This window comes from Rhagoletis zephyria, unplaced genomic scaffold (assembly GCF_001687245.7).
Source record: "Rhagoletis zephyria isolate East Lansing unplaced genomic scaffold, Rhagoletis_zephyria_1.1 Rzeph_scaffold_00192, whole genome shotgun sequence".
Classification (NCBI taxonomy): domain Eukaryota; kingdom Metazoa; phylum Arthropoda; class Insecta; order Diptera; family Tephritidae; genus Rhagoletis; species Rhagoletis zephyria.
In genome coordinates this window covers 1-18,008 of record NW_016157276.1, presented here as the reverse complement: position 1 = coordinate 18,008, position 18,008 = coordinate 1, and the positions used below count along the sequence as shown (strand labels likewise).

At 34.9% G+C, this 18,008-nt stretch overlaps 1 protein-coding gene across 1 annotated transcript in view; it reads left to right on the top strand.

Moving 5' to 3' along the window:
* Nucleotides 1-14,670, top strand: part of LOC108358007 (potassium channel subfamily T member 1-like) — a 401,062-nt gene extending 386,392 nt beyond the window's left edge. The window contains exons 14-20 of the mRNA XM_017609121.1: nucleotides 3,804-4,136; nucleotides 6,451-6,601; nucleotides 10,955-11,060; nucleotides 13,138-13,353; nucleotides 14,120-14,283; nucleotides 14,385-14,511; nucleotides 14,580-14,670. Of these exons, the coding sequence (XP_017464610.1) occupies nucleotides 3,804-4,136; nucleotides 6,451-6,601; nucleotides 10,955-11,060; nucleotides 13,138-13,353; nucleotides 14,120-14,283; nucleotides 14,385-14,508 (1,094 nt within the window). The 3' untranslated portion in view covers nucleotides 14,509-14,511; nucleotides 14,580-14,670. The remainder of the gene's footprint in view (nucleotides 1-3,803; nucleotides 4,137-6,450; nucleotides 6,602-10,954; nucleotides 11,061-13,137; nucleotides 13,354-14,119; nucleotides 14,284-14,384; nucleotides 14,512-14,579) is intronic.
* The last annotated feature ends 3,338 nt before the right edge of the window (nucleotides 14,671-18,008 follow it).

The window sequence follows — 18,008 nt, the reverse complement described above, 5'->3', positions numbered from 1 at the left end:
GGTGAAGCGGCTACTGAGATACAGCATTTCATCATAAGTGGGCGTGGTCCCGCCCATTTTCCAACAATTTCTTAATAACACTATTTTTTACCAAAATTCTGCTTCACATACAAATTTTCAACGATTTGGATCCAATATGAATGATTTTTGAGAGCCCAAATATGAAGCGATTTCAAGTTTCTTTCTTTTTTTTTATTAAAAGATAACTAAATTTCACGTCGATCTATCCATGTCGATTTTTAAAAAAAAAGCTCTGTTTTTTTATTTATTTCTGTTGAAAAATGAAACAAAAAAATTTCACGCTTGGATGCTTCCATTTTTTTGGAAAATACTTGAAATTAATTTCAAATGTCGGCAGTCCTTTAAAAAAATATCCATAAACTTTTTTCCATAGGACATATTTATTTAATTAAAAAATGTATTTCATTCGTTATCTATACTAATATATATTTTGCTTGCCACATAAAAGCAAAAAAAAATATTGAAATCAGACTAAAATTACTGCCACTTTTCATATAACGGTAAATTTCAGAAATGCTTGATTTAGGGGCGCTAATTTACTCAAAATTGATACTAACAACAAACACTTGAAAATAAGTAACATTGTTGGGAATTTTGGGAAATGGGCGTGATACCGTCCCCATATGACTATATAAGTTTATCTCATTATGTCTAGCTGAACGTTCTATCGAAGATGTTTAAAATAGGGGTAAAACCACCCCGGCTTACCTTGTAGCGGTAGTTTTCGAAAAGGAGAAAAACATATATGTAATACTTGCGCCGGGTATTTAATGTAACTAGTGAACCCACATGGCGTCAAAACGCCAGCGTTAAATTAAATTTTTTTAACAGGTGAAACCCTATTCAAAAACCTCTAACAATATTCCTAATAATTAATCTAAACCATTTCTCAGTGAGAGAGGTCTCGCATGGTGTCGGTTTTCATTTCATCAAATTTCAATTCTCCCTGTAACTTAAAAAAATAAAACCTGTGCACATCTATGTAGAATCCTAGTTCTTTTATTTGACTTCTCATTTTGGAAATTCGAAATAACGGTGCAGATGTGATGATCTTCAAAAAAAAATAGATGGCAACTCTAATTAAAAATGTTATCAGCATATAGTTTTCTTAAAACTCTTTCGTTTGACACTAATATTTCGATATTGCATTTATGTATCTTTCGTATAATTCGACTTTTCGAACAGGTGGCAACCCCTTTAAAAGTATTTTCAGACTACAATTTTTCACCTGGCATTGTTACACATATTTCAATTAACTGATGAATTAAGTTGAATTGAATTTTTTTAAGCACATGGCAACTCTCCTAAATACAGTTTAGAAATAAATTATTTTCAAACCCATTTCGATTCATACCCATCTTTTGACAATCCATTTAACTTATTAAATAATTTGAGCTTAATTTTTTAAAAAAAAAACCCAAATGTTCAGCTTAAAGATTTCTTAACACTCGTTCTTTTGATAACCCTNCATTTATTTTTAAACATGTGGCAATCCTCTTCAATTTGGTTCTTAAATAAAGGATTTTAAACCCATTTCCATTTATAACCATCGGTTAGTAACTCATTTAACTTATTAAATAAATGTAGTTTAGCCATTTAAACTGGGGCAACCCTCAAATACATCAAAAATGTTCTAAATTGTCAAATTAAGTATTTCTTGAAGCCCTTTCATTTGACATTCATCGTTAATATTTCATATAGGTGGCAACCCTATTCAAAATATTTTTAAACTACTACCTTCTTAAACCTCTTTTGCATGACACCCATATAGCGATACCTTATTCACTTAACAAATTCCTTTAATTAAAATTGAATTACATTTTTTTAACATGTGGCAACCCTCCTATACGTAGTTATGTTATAAAGCCTTTTCAAAACCATTTCGATTGATACCCATATTTAATAATTGATTTAACATTTTAATTAATTTGAGCTTAATTTCTTATCAGGTGGCAACTTTTTTCCAAAAAGTAAAACCTTCTTGAACATCCACACCCTAAGCCCAAACGGTGTGGATGTGATGGCATTGATTATTAAATTATTTGAATGCAATTTTTTATCAGGTGGCAACTCTTTTCGAAAAAATAAAATCGAACGAACGGTGCAGATCTTTTAGGCTGCACAAAAAATGCCTTCGCGTATTATATATAATAGATAATTTGGATTTAACTTTTTACACAGGTGGCAACCCTCCTCAAACTCATAAAATATATTCTCAATGTGCAAACTAAGATTTCGTAACACTTTCTTGTTTTATATCGATAATTGAATTGAATTAAATTAGACTTTTCGATCAGGTGGCAACCCTACTAAAAATATGTTCAATCTAAAATCTTCTTAAATCTCTTTCGTCTGACCCCCATATTGTTATACCTATTTTAATTACCCCATTGCCTTAATTCAAATTGAATTTGATTGTTTAAACAGGTGGCAACCCTCCTACACGCAGTTAAGAAATAAGGTATTTTCAAAACCCTTGCGATTGGTACCCAATTAGTAAATATTGATTTAACTATTAAAATTATTTGAACCTAACTTTTAAACAGGTGGCAGCCCTCTCCAAACACTTTAAAAATATTCTAAACGTTCCAACTAAAGATCCCTTAAATTGCATTCGCTTGACATCCATATTTTTATACTTCATATAAATTAGAATTTTCACACAGGTGGCAACCCTCTTCAAAATGTTTACAAACTACTACGTACTTAACCTTTACCGTCTGTCACAAATACATATTTCTATTACCTAATTCCCCCAATTCAAATTAAATTTGATTTTTTGAACAGGTGACAACCCTCATAAAGTTAAGTTAAGAAACAAACATTTTCAAACTATTTCCATTTATGCCCATTTTGTAATAATTGGTTTAGCTTTTACAATAATTTGAACTTAATTTTTTAAATGGTGGCAACTCTTTTCGAAAAAGTTAAACCTATTGCACACCTACATCCAGAGCCCTTTGATTTGGCACCTCACTTTTGAAAATCGAACGAACGGTGTGGATCTGATGNATCTACAGGCCAAGCGCTTTAATTTTGCACCCCATTTTTGAAAATCGAGCGAACGGTGCAGATCTTTTATACGGAACAAAAAATGCCTTCGGGTATTATTTTGAACTTAATTTCTTAACACTTTAGATGGCAAATACCATCACAGAGCCAGCACGATAAGAAGTATTCAGATTTGCTTTTAACTTGCCTATTATCAAGATGGCACTTCATAGTGAAAAATAATAAACACTTATGGTAATAAGAAGGCAAACAAAATACTTAAACAGATTTAACCTCTTCAAATTTAAACGCGCAAGTACTGTTATCGATTTTAACGCAAAATCGACTTCTTTCTGCATTTCACTTATTTTTCTTACCATTTTTCTACTTCTTAAAATGTTTACTTATTCAACACCTTCCTCCTATAATTCCGCCTATAATCGCTTTTGAATGTTCGATGTAGTAAATTCATATTTTCGTACATTTTTTGTCTTATTTGCTTTCGCTGAGATTTATGTATGTACATAGCTAGAAAAAATTTGTGTGGATCTTTAAGAGCATTTATTCGAAAAGTTCATATGTAAATAATTCCACATAGCCATACAAATTCTTAACAAATGCTTTTCGCTGTATTTGTATGTCTAGCAACAAAAAACAAAATACATTTATTTCTTCTGCATCGACAAATAGCTTTAAATTCAATAAACAAAAAAAAAACAACTTATCGCTTTAAAATTTAAATTAAGTCAATAAATGAAAATAATTTTCTCTTCTATGCATTCCACAAACAGCTACTGATAATCTAACGTCTGTGATAATCTCAGATTCGAAGCAGAATCTCAAGGATACAACGGTGACATCGATGAATGCAACGCAAACACCCTCTGCAACTACAACCACCACTGTCACCACAACGATACCGCCAATGCTGGGCATGGGCGGTGGTGGCAGCTGCGGTGGTGGTGGCGGTAATGGCTTGGGGGGCGGCGGCGGCCATAGTGGTGGCGGTGGAGGAGGTGGCTTGAGTGTTGCGAGCGCTACACTAACCACCAGCAATCATCTAGATGTGCCACAAGCTGGAAATCCAAATCTGCTTAGTCCCGATGTGCTCAATCAGCGAAGAGGTGAGTTGGGATTTTGTAGTGATAGACACCTAAATAGAGAAATTAAGGGAGTGGGAGGATAGCGAGTGAGCATTGAAAGGAGTGTGATTTACTCAAATAATTTTAATGAGTATTCAAAGCGATTTGCAAACGCAGTAACCGTAATACAGATTTTCGATATGCATCGGCGAGTGAAATGCGGCAACGTTTGAGTGTACTAAGCCAATTATAGTTTAAGCATTTAGAGATTTTAACACAAATTCGGAGTAGTACAAAATTAACCCTTAAGCACATTTTCAGTTTAGACTTATTGCTCGCATTTAAGATGAATTTCGAGCTTTGTTGTTTTCAGAGACTTATAGTAAAATTTGATGGTAAATATTTTTGTAAAACATTTTGACCCGTTATATACCGGTTTTACAATTATTTTTTTTTCTTTTTCTAAGACCGTAGACCCTACTGAATAGGCGGTAAAAATTTTCCACAGAAATATTATCTGTCATTTTTTATATAAAAGCGCTGAACACATCGTATGTCTACAATGAGAATGTGAAGAGGGGGCAAACTTTGACCCCTAAAATAAAACTCAGACTAAAACTTTCAAAGCGCTGATAGACAGTGACGAACAAAAGTATTATCAGAGTGAATTTTTCTCAATATGTGCAAGGTTTTTTATTATAATTTATTTTCGACAATTTTTTATAAAAATATAGTTCATACTACACCAAAAACATACACCACTGTTCTGCAACTCTTTCGTATTCGATTTTTTCTATAAATCGTAGAAATGGTATGCTGTAATCCGAATCGTATTTTCGAAATTCGTAACAATGGCATGCCTAAAAACGAGCGAGTAAGAAATTTACTTTTTTTATGTGAAAGAAAATGCACAACACCGCCAACAAAAAGAAAATGCCAAAAATCAGCGATATTTTGTAGCCACATAAAACTCGCACTTTATTATTGCATGGGCTATAAAACTGCATACGCAAAAATTTTCCAAAAATTCTTTCACAAAAGTTGAAAACTTTGGTGAAAATTCGCTGAATTTTTATGTGGATTTGTATAGTGTTTGTTATAGGACGATATATATTTTTATAAGAAAATAATTGAAATTAAAAAGTATGAATTTATTTTTGTTATTTATGGCCTTATAACAATTATATTCAACAATTTTATTGAGCTTGAGGACGTTTTTATTGAATTTTTTTGTAAATTTAGATTTTTGGTAGAATTTATAGCTATTTCGGAAATCACCACTTCTCTTCTTCATATTTCTTCAAATGGGATTCGATCCGACGACCACAGCTATGGCGGCTTGTTGGTTAAAAACTATGAAAATAAATATTCAAAACTTGTTAATATGTGGCGGCCTTAAAATTATGCAACTGAGTGTACTCCTTAGCAGTAGAGCACACAGCGGCGAATTCATTTCCGGTATTTCAGATATCGAAACAAAATATTGTATCGATATCGAATCAAAACTCCTAATATCGATTTAAATTCACCGATATATTGAACCTTGATATTGAATTATTGTATATCGTATCGGTATCGCTCATCCCTACCGTCTGCCCAGAGTTGCTAAAATTTGATTTAAAAAAAAATGTTTGCATTGCCTCTTTTAGCGAATCTATGTACTTTTAAATACTATATAACGGAGTAAAAACCCAACTCTGTCGTTTCAGCTATCCTGTTGGTAGATGTCCTCTTTACTATCTGTCACTAGATCGTATGGATATAGTGTTTTCCCTACCATTTCTGTAGATCTTACTCTGTCTTCTTGGTTCACAGAGTACCTGCATACGTTTTCAAGGCGGGTGATCTTAGCCCAGAGACCATATCTCCATTTGAGCGCCATAGCTCCTGCACTAGGTCTATGTCATAAGCTTCCCCCTCCGAGGTAAGCATGAGCTCTGGCAAAGTTAGGTCATTGTTTTGACGATTCACGCCATTGACCTCCGCGCCTTCTGTTAAGCTGGCTCGCAGTTTTGTGGCAGCATCTATGTTGGTGTTATTGTTGTGACTCTTGTCGGTAGATACAAGCAGCCCAATCCCCATCTTTGTTGATTTTCAGAATTTTCAAACAACAGTTGGTCAGGTAACATGTAGTGCCTTCCCGCCTTTCGTTGGTAGCTCGTCTTTTAACGCTACAGCAAGCAAGCAATTTAATGAATGCGAAAACCCTGTTAAGAAGCGAATATATAGGGTCCCGTGTAATTACTTTGCTAGTCCCCATTTGCCATACTTTTCACTTAGCTTTATGCATATGTAGAAACATAAATTATATTTAAAAAAATTTTCTTTTTATCTTCTAATACCTTGAACATTCTAGGAAGTCGTCGGCCATCTATATTACCAGTACCGGATATGTTCACCTCATCTTCTTTTAGCATATCAGGCAACGATGATGGCGAAGAAGGCGATGAAAGTGAGGACGAAATCGACGATGATGTCCCTTGGCGATCGCCGTCCGAGAAAATAGCGTAAGTTAATATGAATTTTACACAAATATTAAAAAAAATAAAATTTATATGTACATATGTAGGTATATGTATGGTACTTGTATATTTCTGTATGCACCCAAATCCATAAATTCACAAAATCCATTTAATACGTTTTTCTTTCTCCTATACAAAATAGACTAAATAACTTCCTTCTACTTAGTCCTGGCAATTCGTTGGTTATAGCGTTTTTTTTTTTTGTTTTGTAAATTTGGACACTCAGTGTTTTTTACAACTGCATAGAAACAGCATACATACATAAATGTCACGATCTACATTTATAAATAGTTTTGTTTTTAATTTTTGAATGGAGATGGTGTGTGTATTTGTTTTATACCCCCACTTGTTGTCCTGTATTGTAATCAATTGTATGCCAACGAGTAGGTATCTTTGTGCCAAAGCTAAGTAAATTCTAAGTATATTTTTTTTTTTATGTAAATGAGAGAAAGAAATTCGAATACGATAAGAGCGCTACCAGAGGTTAGTAAAAACTTAAGGCTTTATCCATCCATAACTACTCACATAATTGGAGGCTGTCAACTGCGCCTAAAATACATTTCTCCTTACGGGTGTAAATGAGATACATATCTTTGATTTTGAAAACAAAAAAAAATATTAGAGATCGAAAATTTGTTAGATTTATCGCCTTATGACAAAAACCAGCTTATATTATCTAATCTTGACACTCTTCATCCCTTACCTACCCATCAACTATTATTCACCCATTATTTTCCACTTCCCACCCCCGCCAAGTGCCCTGAGTGGTCATTTTCCGCAATCGCGTACCTATTCACTGATCATGAGCTCCTCGGAAGATTCAAATAATCACAGCTGCTGTGCCAGTCAACCGCAACTACAACAAAGCGAGTCACGCTATCGTATGCTTGCGAAAAGTTTTAGCTGCGATAGCGATAGCCGTCGTGTACTGCCATGCAATTTTGTGAGGCGTAATCGCGCACTCGCTCAATGCATTGATGGCAATGTAGATGCCGCCACTGCCGCCACTGCTGCCACCGACACTTATTGTTCGCTATGTTCAACCAACACCTGGATACCGGCCACGACGGCGACGACCACCACCTCCTCGACGACGACTGGCACCCAACGCACTGCTGTCACTTCGAGCAGCTCCACATCTGGCGGCAAGCCGGCTCGTCCCATCTGGGCGATGGATTATTTACGGTAAGTATGGCATGCGGCGTCATTGTGGTCTCACCTAATCAACAATATTCATCTACAAAATACATACTAAGTACTTCTCGTACCCATCGTTTGTTTGCCGTGTGTCCTGCTGCAGTTTTGCGTTGTTTTTTTGACGTTGCCGGTTTTACTTCTACTTCACCAAAAAAAAAAAACGAAAAGAAGAGTTGGTTGATAAGCTTCCGTTATTGAACCGCGCCGTATGAGGCTTTTTGAAATGCTGATACAACAGATAAACACAACATACACAACATACATAGATACATATGTGATGTTCAGACATACAAATGCACACTCACACACATGAGATAACTGGCTTGCATATGTGTTGGTTAAATGAAAAAATAAGACGAAAAGTAGTTGAGCGTTAATTAATTTATTTACTAACATTTAATTTTTTTGGTTATATGCCTAATATACTATTATACTAAACACATATGTACACATATGTATGTACACTAGGCGACAAATGAAAGTGTACACCTTGTTCTAATATATTATGCACAATTATTTTCGTGAAATATTTTTTGCATTAATTATTTTGATAATATAAACTAAAATTCAAAAAAAAATCTTCAAAATTTTCAACTTTTTCAGAATTTTTAGAAAATTTTCAATTATGCAGTTATTTGGCCCATTCAATTCCAGTCTAAGGAATTCAAGTCTCAGCGGCCTATTTTTTTTTTTTTTTAGACCGCCGTTTTTTATTTTGTTTTTTTTATATATACTTGCGTTGATTTTTTGAAATTTTATTGCTAGCGGTCTCCAACATTTTATTTCATATGAAATTCATGCTTATATGGAAAAAAGTGCAAAAATCTGTTACCAAAAAAATCTCAAAAATCAACGGGGCTTTGAGCCGTTTGAAAATTACACTTCATTAGGCTAAAATTGAAAGGGCTATGAAACTGCATGCTCGAAAATTTTCTACAAATTCTGAATAAAAAGTTAAAAATTTTTTATGACAATATTTGTGAACTTTATATAAAATATGAAGCTCTGATTTATATGGTTTATATTATAGAAAAAAAACAATTTTTTCATAAATAATTAATGCAAAAAATTTTGTAAGGAAAATAATTGTGAATATTATATTAGAACAAGGTGTACACTTTTATTTGTCGCCTAGTGTATATGTATAGCTACTAATAAATAATTAAGGTAATACATATATTAGTATTTAATGTTTATATGGCTGGCACGAATTTCGCTATTATAAACCAAATTAATTTGTTAGTGAAAGACAAAAAAGCCTTATTTATAAGTTTTTGAAAACCTACTCGTAATAGATAGGTGTGAAACACTGAATTGTTGTTTTGTATAGTTAGCCAGGTGTAATTATTTTTGGTATTTTAAAATTTTCGTACATACCCAATTCAGGCTCAATCAAAAGAGCAATCCTTCTACTCACCAGCACCTGCTCTGATCAAAAAATTATGAATCACATTTATCATATTGCAATAGGCGGAAGAGACACTTGGGGCCTTTTTGATGCGCGTTCTCTCCGTGGAGTCAACATCAACTCGGATCAACCTTACGGTTGTACTTGACCTGATTACCGCCCAGATCTCACTGAGCTAAAATAAGGAACATTTAATCAAGAGTAGAGAACAGTAAATGGTTTTTAATGAGAAACTTTTTCATGGCAGAAGTACACTCGGAAGAATTCTAACTTGCCTGCTGAGAACAACCGCTGTTAGAAAACCTTTTTTCTGATTTTAGATGCTACTTAAAGATAGGTTAGACATTCCTTTATTATTTCCACTTGGAAGGTAGATATTTACCTTCTTCGTTGACATCACACAATTGAGCATCCAATCGACTGTTCCCTAAATTACAACTACGTCTTCTAAAAGATATTTCATTGATATGAATGCCGATAATTCATCAAGCTTCAACCATTCCGTGTAGGAATTAATCTCCAAATCCTAAGCGCCCAATGGCCGTAAGTCTTACTGTAGCCCTTTCTCAGAAACCTATCCTACAAAGCCGGCGGACGCTACGTTAAGTATGACGCAAAGAGCAAACATGTGAGTGGTCCTAAGTGCCACTTACTGACTAGCATACCTAGTCGTCTCTAATGCAGTCAAGTACTCCATAAAAAAATAAAAACTTTAGTTATAATTTCATAGAGCCAGGAAATAACTAGATGTGAGAGTTCCCATCTCCTTGCCTTTTGACCCTCTTCCCTTTGCGATAGGCGCGAGAGCTTTCCTTATATAATAAAACACATATAGGAGGAAACCCAGGGATTAGATGGCTACCACCGAAAACCACTAGAAGTCAGAAAAGGCGTTCACAGTGAAGCGTTTATGTCTGTATCCAAGTTGCTATTGACTGATCTACCCTTTATGTGCGCCGACGATCACGAGAAATCCTTTTTTTCCATTCCTTGAAATAACGCACTCCGATTGGCATATGTCTATACCTGTGAGAGGTGCGAGAGCTTTCAAAACTACGGCACCCAAGCCACTCTTAAAAATTGAAAGTGGCTGATATTAACAAGAATACTTAAGCGTCTTAAACTAAGTAAATATTTTATATGAAGATATATGTATATCTACGAGTTATTCTTAAGATTTGTAGTATTTAAACATAAACATAATGCATTTGTAAACCCAATTATTTGTGTTGCATACATATTTATGATGGAATGTAAAGTTATATATGTATGTACTTATATATAAATGTTGCCTCTGTAATATTTATGTATGATTTTTTGGGCACAGCATTATGGTAGTGAGTTGAGAACAGTTACAAAAAAATTGCAAGTGTTCCTTGTACTAACTTTATGTTTTGTGAAAATTGTTTTCAATGTTTTTTTTTATTATTTGCAATTTGGTTACTGTGTATGAAACTGCTTAACATTTTTTTTTTTAAACACCACACTATTCCACTCCTTTCCGCTTCCTTAAGTGCACTTTAATTAATGTTTACATTCCCTAAGGTATTTACCTTATTTAAATAGTTCAATGATTGCTACTAATGGAGCGTGTTTTAAAAATTACTTAAGTTCTGCAGTTATATTCCCTGGATAAGAAAAATTAATGCAATTTTTAAATACTTGTAACACAAATCTTGCAAAATCATTATACGTATATATGTATGTCTTCGTTTCGTTATACTTTTTTACAGCATCGTTAAGGGTTTCCCGCCCGTCTCCCCATTCATCGGAGTCAGTCCGACGCTGTGTTATTTGCTAAAAGAGAAAAAACCATTGTGTTGCCTGCAACTGGCGCAGGTGAGAAATGAAAATCAATATTACTACACTTTTCCTACTGCTTGCATATACAAATATGTTTAAGGATTATCTATTATAGTACAGTGACTCAAACAAGCATTAACGCGATGATTTTTTTTTAATATTCACCATGTTTTTCATGTTAAAATTTTTTGGTTAATTCTACTATTCCTTTGTTTGTAAGAGGTGAACTCGCGAATGGCTGTACCTACTATTTCTTTAAAGTTTTGAATACCCACTATGGATTTTCTAGGGATGGTTATGGGCTAAAAAAAAATTTCGATGTATGTATCAAGGGGGCGTGGCACCACCTGCAAGTGCTCATTAAATAGTACTGGAACTTGGTATTAAGAATTAAAATAAACTATTTTAATATGTCCATCAAAGGAGAAAGATTCAAAAATTATTTATTTCGAAAATATTTTTGAAGAGGATTGCCTACTATTTAGAAATTCAAATCCAGTTTAATTAACAATTTAAACGAAATATTTTAAAATCGGCATCAAAAGATAGAGCTTTTACTAAGCTTTGGTTCTCGAATATTTTTAACGGTGGTTGCCACCTGCTCAAATAGTTAAAATCAATTTTATTAATAAGTTAAATAAATTTTGTTAATATACATAGATATAATTCGAAAAGAGTTCAGGAGTGCTTTATTTCTCTATTTATGTTTTATTATTCGAAAATAATTCGTTTAATAATTCGAAATTATTTTTGTTAACAAGCGAATTGAAATATTTTTTTATGTATAACAACCGATAGTGGTTTAAGTAAAATTTATTTATAAAATATTTTTGGAGAGGGTTGCCAACAGTTGGAAAGTTAAAGCTCAATTAAATGAGAGGTCAAATGCATTACCATACGGGTGCCAAACGAAAGAAGTTAAGGAAAGCTCTTTCTCAAAAATGTAGTTAAATAGTTATTTAGAAAAAATTATATAAAAGAGTTGCCACATATCCAAAATGCATATAAAATAGCTGCCGAACTACTGCAGCATTTTCCAGGTGGAAGTATGAATAATATTGGCGGTGCTATTGAGCAACAACCTAGCAAATAAACAGGTGCAACTCTGTATCGACAACAATGTTGCCAGATTCACAATTTCAACTAAAAATTATAGTTTTTTCGAAATCTCCGCTTTAAACGAAGAAAATAAATTAACTCTTTTCGTTTTTTTTGTAAGTAAAATGCTAAGATAAAAAAAGGAACAAATGATTTCAGCTGTCCTTTGCATTCCAGTCACCACTGCAAATATGAAAGAAATATTTTCCCAAATCAATTTGAATAAAACAAGAAATAAACTAGAAATTTTAAGAATTAAAGATTTCTTAAAAAGTGCTTCTGGAGGTACTGAATTTGAGGTGTTAAATCAAATGACTAAATCTCAAAACAATTAACACAAAATAATTAAACGCAATTTACTTAAAACAAGTGATTTAAATGTTATCTAATGTTAATGAGTTTTTTTGATTTTTTCTACATTCTGTATACATAAACAATTTTTTTTGTATAAAAGAATAAAAAAAATATGTTAATTTGAAAAGTATTGTGAATATTAAAAAACCCCAACAATTATTGTTTGAGCCACTGTATATTCATTAGCGTGGGCCGAAAATCCTCTTTTTTAGAATTTTGATTTTTATTAGCAAAAATATGGTTCATTTTACTCTAAAAATGAGCTGTGTGAAAGATGAAAATTTTTGGTAAATAACTTAGGCTCGCCCAAGTTCATCAAAGTTCAATATGCTCAAAAAATAAAAATTTATAAATGCATTAATTAATATATTTTTTTTTTACTAAAAGTATCTTCGAAAGTGTTAGTCCTACATAATTTGGTATATGGACCTTTTTGTAGAGAATCTAAGTAAGCTACGACAATTTTTTTAGCACCTGAACTTTGATGGACATGGGCGAGCCAGATTAGCATTATGAAACATATTTTTGCTATTACCAATCGAAATTCTAAAAAAGCGGATTTTCGACCCATGCTTATATACACACGTACATATGTATGTACGTACATCTTGATCAATATATACATACATAACCATATGCATTTTTCCTTATGCTTATGTAGGTTTGTGAGCACTGTAGCTATCGCAATGCCAAGGAGTATCAATGGCAAAACAAGACGATTATACTGGCAGCCGATTATGCATCGAATGGCATTTACAACTTCATCATACCGTTACGTGCACATTTCCGTTCGAAAACGTCGTTAAATCCGATTATATTGTTGTTGGAGCGTCGACCGGATGTGGCCTTTCTCGATGCACTCTCGTACTTTCCACTGGTAGGTGTCAAATTATCAATATTGCCAAAGAGCACTAAGGTGGTAGTGAGCTAAAAAGTGCAAGAAGAAAGTAAAGTTTTTTAAATGTTCTACAATATTTTATGTTTATATACAGTGTGGCCTAGACCACCCATCCAACCCCTCTAAAATGTAGGGAAATATATTTTTTATTGAAAAACGCAAGAAATGGGATCTACCAAATCAGGGATGCTCTATTTGTTGGTGATATTACCGATTTGCGGTTTCGACAGGAAATGGGTTAAATTGATCAGAAGTTATTTTTTTTTGATTAGAAATGCATGTTTTTACTGCAAATTCGGATTCTGAGGATAAAAAGACGTCGTTTTCCTTTGAAACTTTTTCTCCGAAAGTACTTTTTCCAATCTCTAAAAGAACTTCGAACTTCAGGTTGGCCTGGACTTTTGAAAGGAGTGAAAATATTTGTATTGGAAAAGGAAAAACATGAATTACCTAGTCAGGGAAGCTCATTCTTTCCAGAAACTAGTTTCCGACAAAAGTTATGTACAAGTACATCCAAAAGATAGAGCAGCCCCGATTTGGAAGGTCATATTTTAGCGTTTTTTCAATAAAAAAAAACATTTCCTTCCATTTTAGAACGGGTACACAGCTGGTCTAGGATACCGTGTATACATCCATACATACATACATATTTCATTTTTCTTTATTTATCTATACAGACATAAATTGTGTGATTTTCCATTTTTATTTATTCTTTTTTTTTTCAATTTTTTACTCGCCCTCCTAGGTGTATTGGATGCTCGGTTCAATCGATTGCTTGGATGACCTGCTACGCGCCGGCATTACCCTAGCCGAGAGTGTGGTGGTGGTGAATAAGGAGCTGTCTAACTCAGCGGAGGAGGATTCGCTGGCCGATTGCAATACCATTGTTGCTGTGCAGACAATGTTTAAGTGAGTGTAGCAGACTCGTCAAACAATTATTTGCACTTGAATGCGCTTTCATAAATTTTTTATAAATTTTATTTTTCGTACAATACTCATCGCCTTTCTAGATTCTTTCCGAGCATAAAAAGCATTACAGAACTATCGCAGAGCTCCAATATGCGCTTTATGCAATTTCGTGCGCACGACAAATATGCGCTGCATCTGAGCAAAATGGAGAAGGTACGAATATGAAATGTAAATATTTAATAGAAGGGAATTTTCCAAAAACAAAATGTTTTACTTTTCGGTTTACCGTTTCACAGCGTGAAAAGGAGCGTGGCTCGCACATCTCGTATATGTTTCGTTTGCCTTTCGCTGCCGGCGCAGTTTTTAGCGCCTCCATGCTGGATACGCTGCTCTATCAGGCGTTCGTCAAGGACTATGTGATTACGTTTGTACGCCTGCTGTTGGGCATCGATCAGGCACCGGGTAGCGGTTTTTTGACTTCGGTAAGAAAATATTTGACGAAATAAATACTGAAATGGGGCTATTCACGCCAAAGGTAGAATAACGAAAATTGCATAGCTTTTAAGTGGTCTAAAGTTAGTCGTATAGCTTTAGTTGAAATGTTGTTTATGATTTTGCTTTGTCCTGGTTCTTGGTGCCTGGCACACTCACAACGGCGAATAAATTGAAGAGCATCAGCAATAGAGATATGGCCACCAGAAATCTCCAATAACAAATATGAAGCTACCGCAGGTGCCCCAGGAGGGAATTCATTCAAAGATAAATCCGGCCGAACGTGAAAGTTTTCGGAATTGTCGAGCTGTAATTACACAGAGACGCCAGACAGAGACAGTAGAACGCCAACAACTTATTATTTTATTTTTTATGTTATGTATTGCGTACTTCTTAAATAAAAATTTATAACCAGATAACCTGATAACGAGGCAATCCACAAAAAGGGAGATCCCGCTTTTTGCGAATTATTCCTTATTAGCATACCTAGAAAATGTACGATCGACCAGATTTTCACAGTTTTTCAAGTCCTGGAAAAACTCTCCACAAACAAGTTGGCACACGCCCCTTTTTGGTAGACTTTAAAGTCGCCCTTTAAAGCACCACAAAAAGCTAAGTAGTTTAAATTTGAGATCCCTGCGAAGCGAATAAAGCTTTGTAGAGCGACATTGAGCACAACCGCTCAAATTGAAAAGAGCCTCCCCGCGCCGTATGAGACACAACGAGGTTTTAGACGAAAGACTTTGTCTACCTAGGGTCCATTGTCAGCCTGGAGATCAAGCGAAGAATTACTTGTGACAACAGGTGCCAGTTTAGGCTCGACGAACAAAAATTCCGCTTTACGAATCTTTCATCATACCAGTCCTTTTAGATAGCAAACAAATATGAGAAAGCTTTGGATTCTTTCGAGAAAGCTATTCTGCGCAAGATCTATTACCATTTCCGTGCGATCGACGGGTACCGAAGAAGATGGAATGATCTCTACGAGCCCGAGGAACAAGTCGGGAATTAACTGCAGTTGATCCGGATTAAGTCCGAGTTAATCCGGATAAACGCTGCCGTCTATTTAAGCTTTTAAACACCATCACCACACACGGAACTAACTGTCTGACTGTCTTCGCAACATACGGGTAAACACGAGAGGCTGCCGGACGCGAATTATCCCCAGGGAAGAAGGTTGCAAAACAGCGAAAAATAAAGTGAAGAAAATGGCAACCTTAACTAGGAAAAATCTAAAATAGGACAAGCTACACTCGAGGTCTTGGCTACCAATTCGTAATCAAATGACTCGATTATATTTGTTGAAAACCATAACCCATGGCTCAATAAATGGAAAACATAATAAAAAAACTGTTTCCTGCACACAAATTACCCCCACGATGGAACAACTACCGCTCTTTGCGATGGAAGAACTTCAATGGGTCGCAAGCAAGCAAGCTCAAGTATAATAATTTGCCAGCACTCAAAGAGCCCCGCAACTACTCCGTAATATGTATAGCGTATGCTTGGCCACATGGGAAAAAGAGCAGCTCGTATTAATCAATAACGGTAAAGTCAATCTGACCTCACCATCCGCTTATCCGCTCTATGTATGTATGTTAGACAAAGCAGGCAAGCTCTCAAAGAGAGACCACGTCGTCTTGCAATAGCAATCGTTAATGCCGGATGAGTCTCGTTCAGGCAGTATGGCTTTAGACCTGGAAAATCAACTGCTGCTCGCTGAGTCAGCTCTGCTTAACATGCGGTGTCTAGTCTGGCGCGTCGTTCTGGTTATAAGCTTCACCAATTTGCTTGATCTTACTTCCATTTATGGATGATCTTATTTAAAATATGATAATATTTTTATGAACTTAAAATTTTACTGCATTTCAAAAAAATGCATGAAATAAGCAATCAAGTTATCCGGCTTAGCGTGGAATGCCCCATTTTTTTGACAATTTTTGTAACAGCTCACAATAATAATTGACTCACAACTTATCCTTCTCCACCCCACAGATGCGCATCACCAAAGATGATATGTGGATACGCACCTATGGTCGACTGTATCAGAAACTCTGTTCGACAACTTGTGAAATACCGATTGGCATTTATCGCACTCAGGACACATCGAATACGGAAGCATCACATGTGAGTAATTCACCTGTAGAGAGGTGGGGACCCTTTTCCGCTTTCGGAAAGCACTGTGTGCGCTTGCGACCTTCGGTGAGTCCAGACAAAGTATGTATGTAACTGAAACCAACAAAAACGCTCAAATATTAACAACAAACTCTAACAAAACTAAAATCAAGTTTAATCAGCAATACTTCTAATAATTATGTACTTACTAACTTACGTACTTCATAAAAAAAAAAACTTGAATGAGCAATGATGAGCACAATCATAACACGAACATGCAATCAAACATAAGGTGCATACACAACAACATATACAACAAAAAAACATCACTTTCAAACCTTTTAGTCTTTTTACCTAGCTTTAACTTCTTTGAATAGGAAATACACCTCGCAGGAACTGGTTTTTTACATCTTCCACACCACATTACCCACATCTTAGCAAGGCGAATCTTTTTTCAGTTAGCGAACCCACTTGTGGAACCAACTTTGTGTCTCATATAAGCATTTTTCCTCTTCCAATTTTATAGAATAAAAGCACTACAAAAATCATACTTAGATTTAGATGGATATGTGCCTCCTTACTCTTAACAATAACTCTTCCTGTTCGAGCACATTTAAGAACTCCAATAGATTAGTTGGTGAATGATAGTGTATAGGTTTTAGCTTCAGAGTGGATAAACCCAGGCATTCTTGCCGTCTTGCCGGAGCTAATGCTCAGAGGTCTTAACAGCAATGCCGTAGAAATAGCATGAAACGTTTCACCAGATTCCGAGATTTTATAAATAACTTTTTAGTATTCAATGGATTGTTGATGCACGAGAATCTATTGAAATGCTTAGTTTATTTTAGACAAGCTAATAAGTTTCCTATTATACCGCTCCCTTTATACTGACGCTATCAAGTCACATGCTTGGAGTGTACTTCTCTCATTTTCTAGGCTCCAAAATGGCGGCGTCAATGCATTCATCTATCTTCAAATCACATGTGTATCAACATAGCTGGCCGGCGTAAGACCCTTCCAAATCGTTAGCGGTGATGTGAAGACACGTAGCCAAAACTATTGAATTTTGGCGTTTTCGCCGACACTGATCTACAAGCGCCTGATCCCAGTTACGTCAG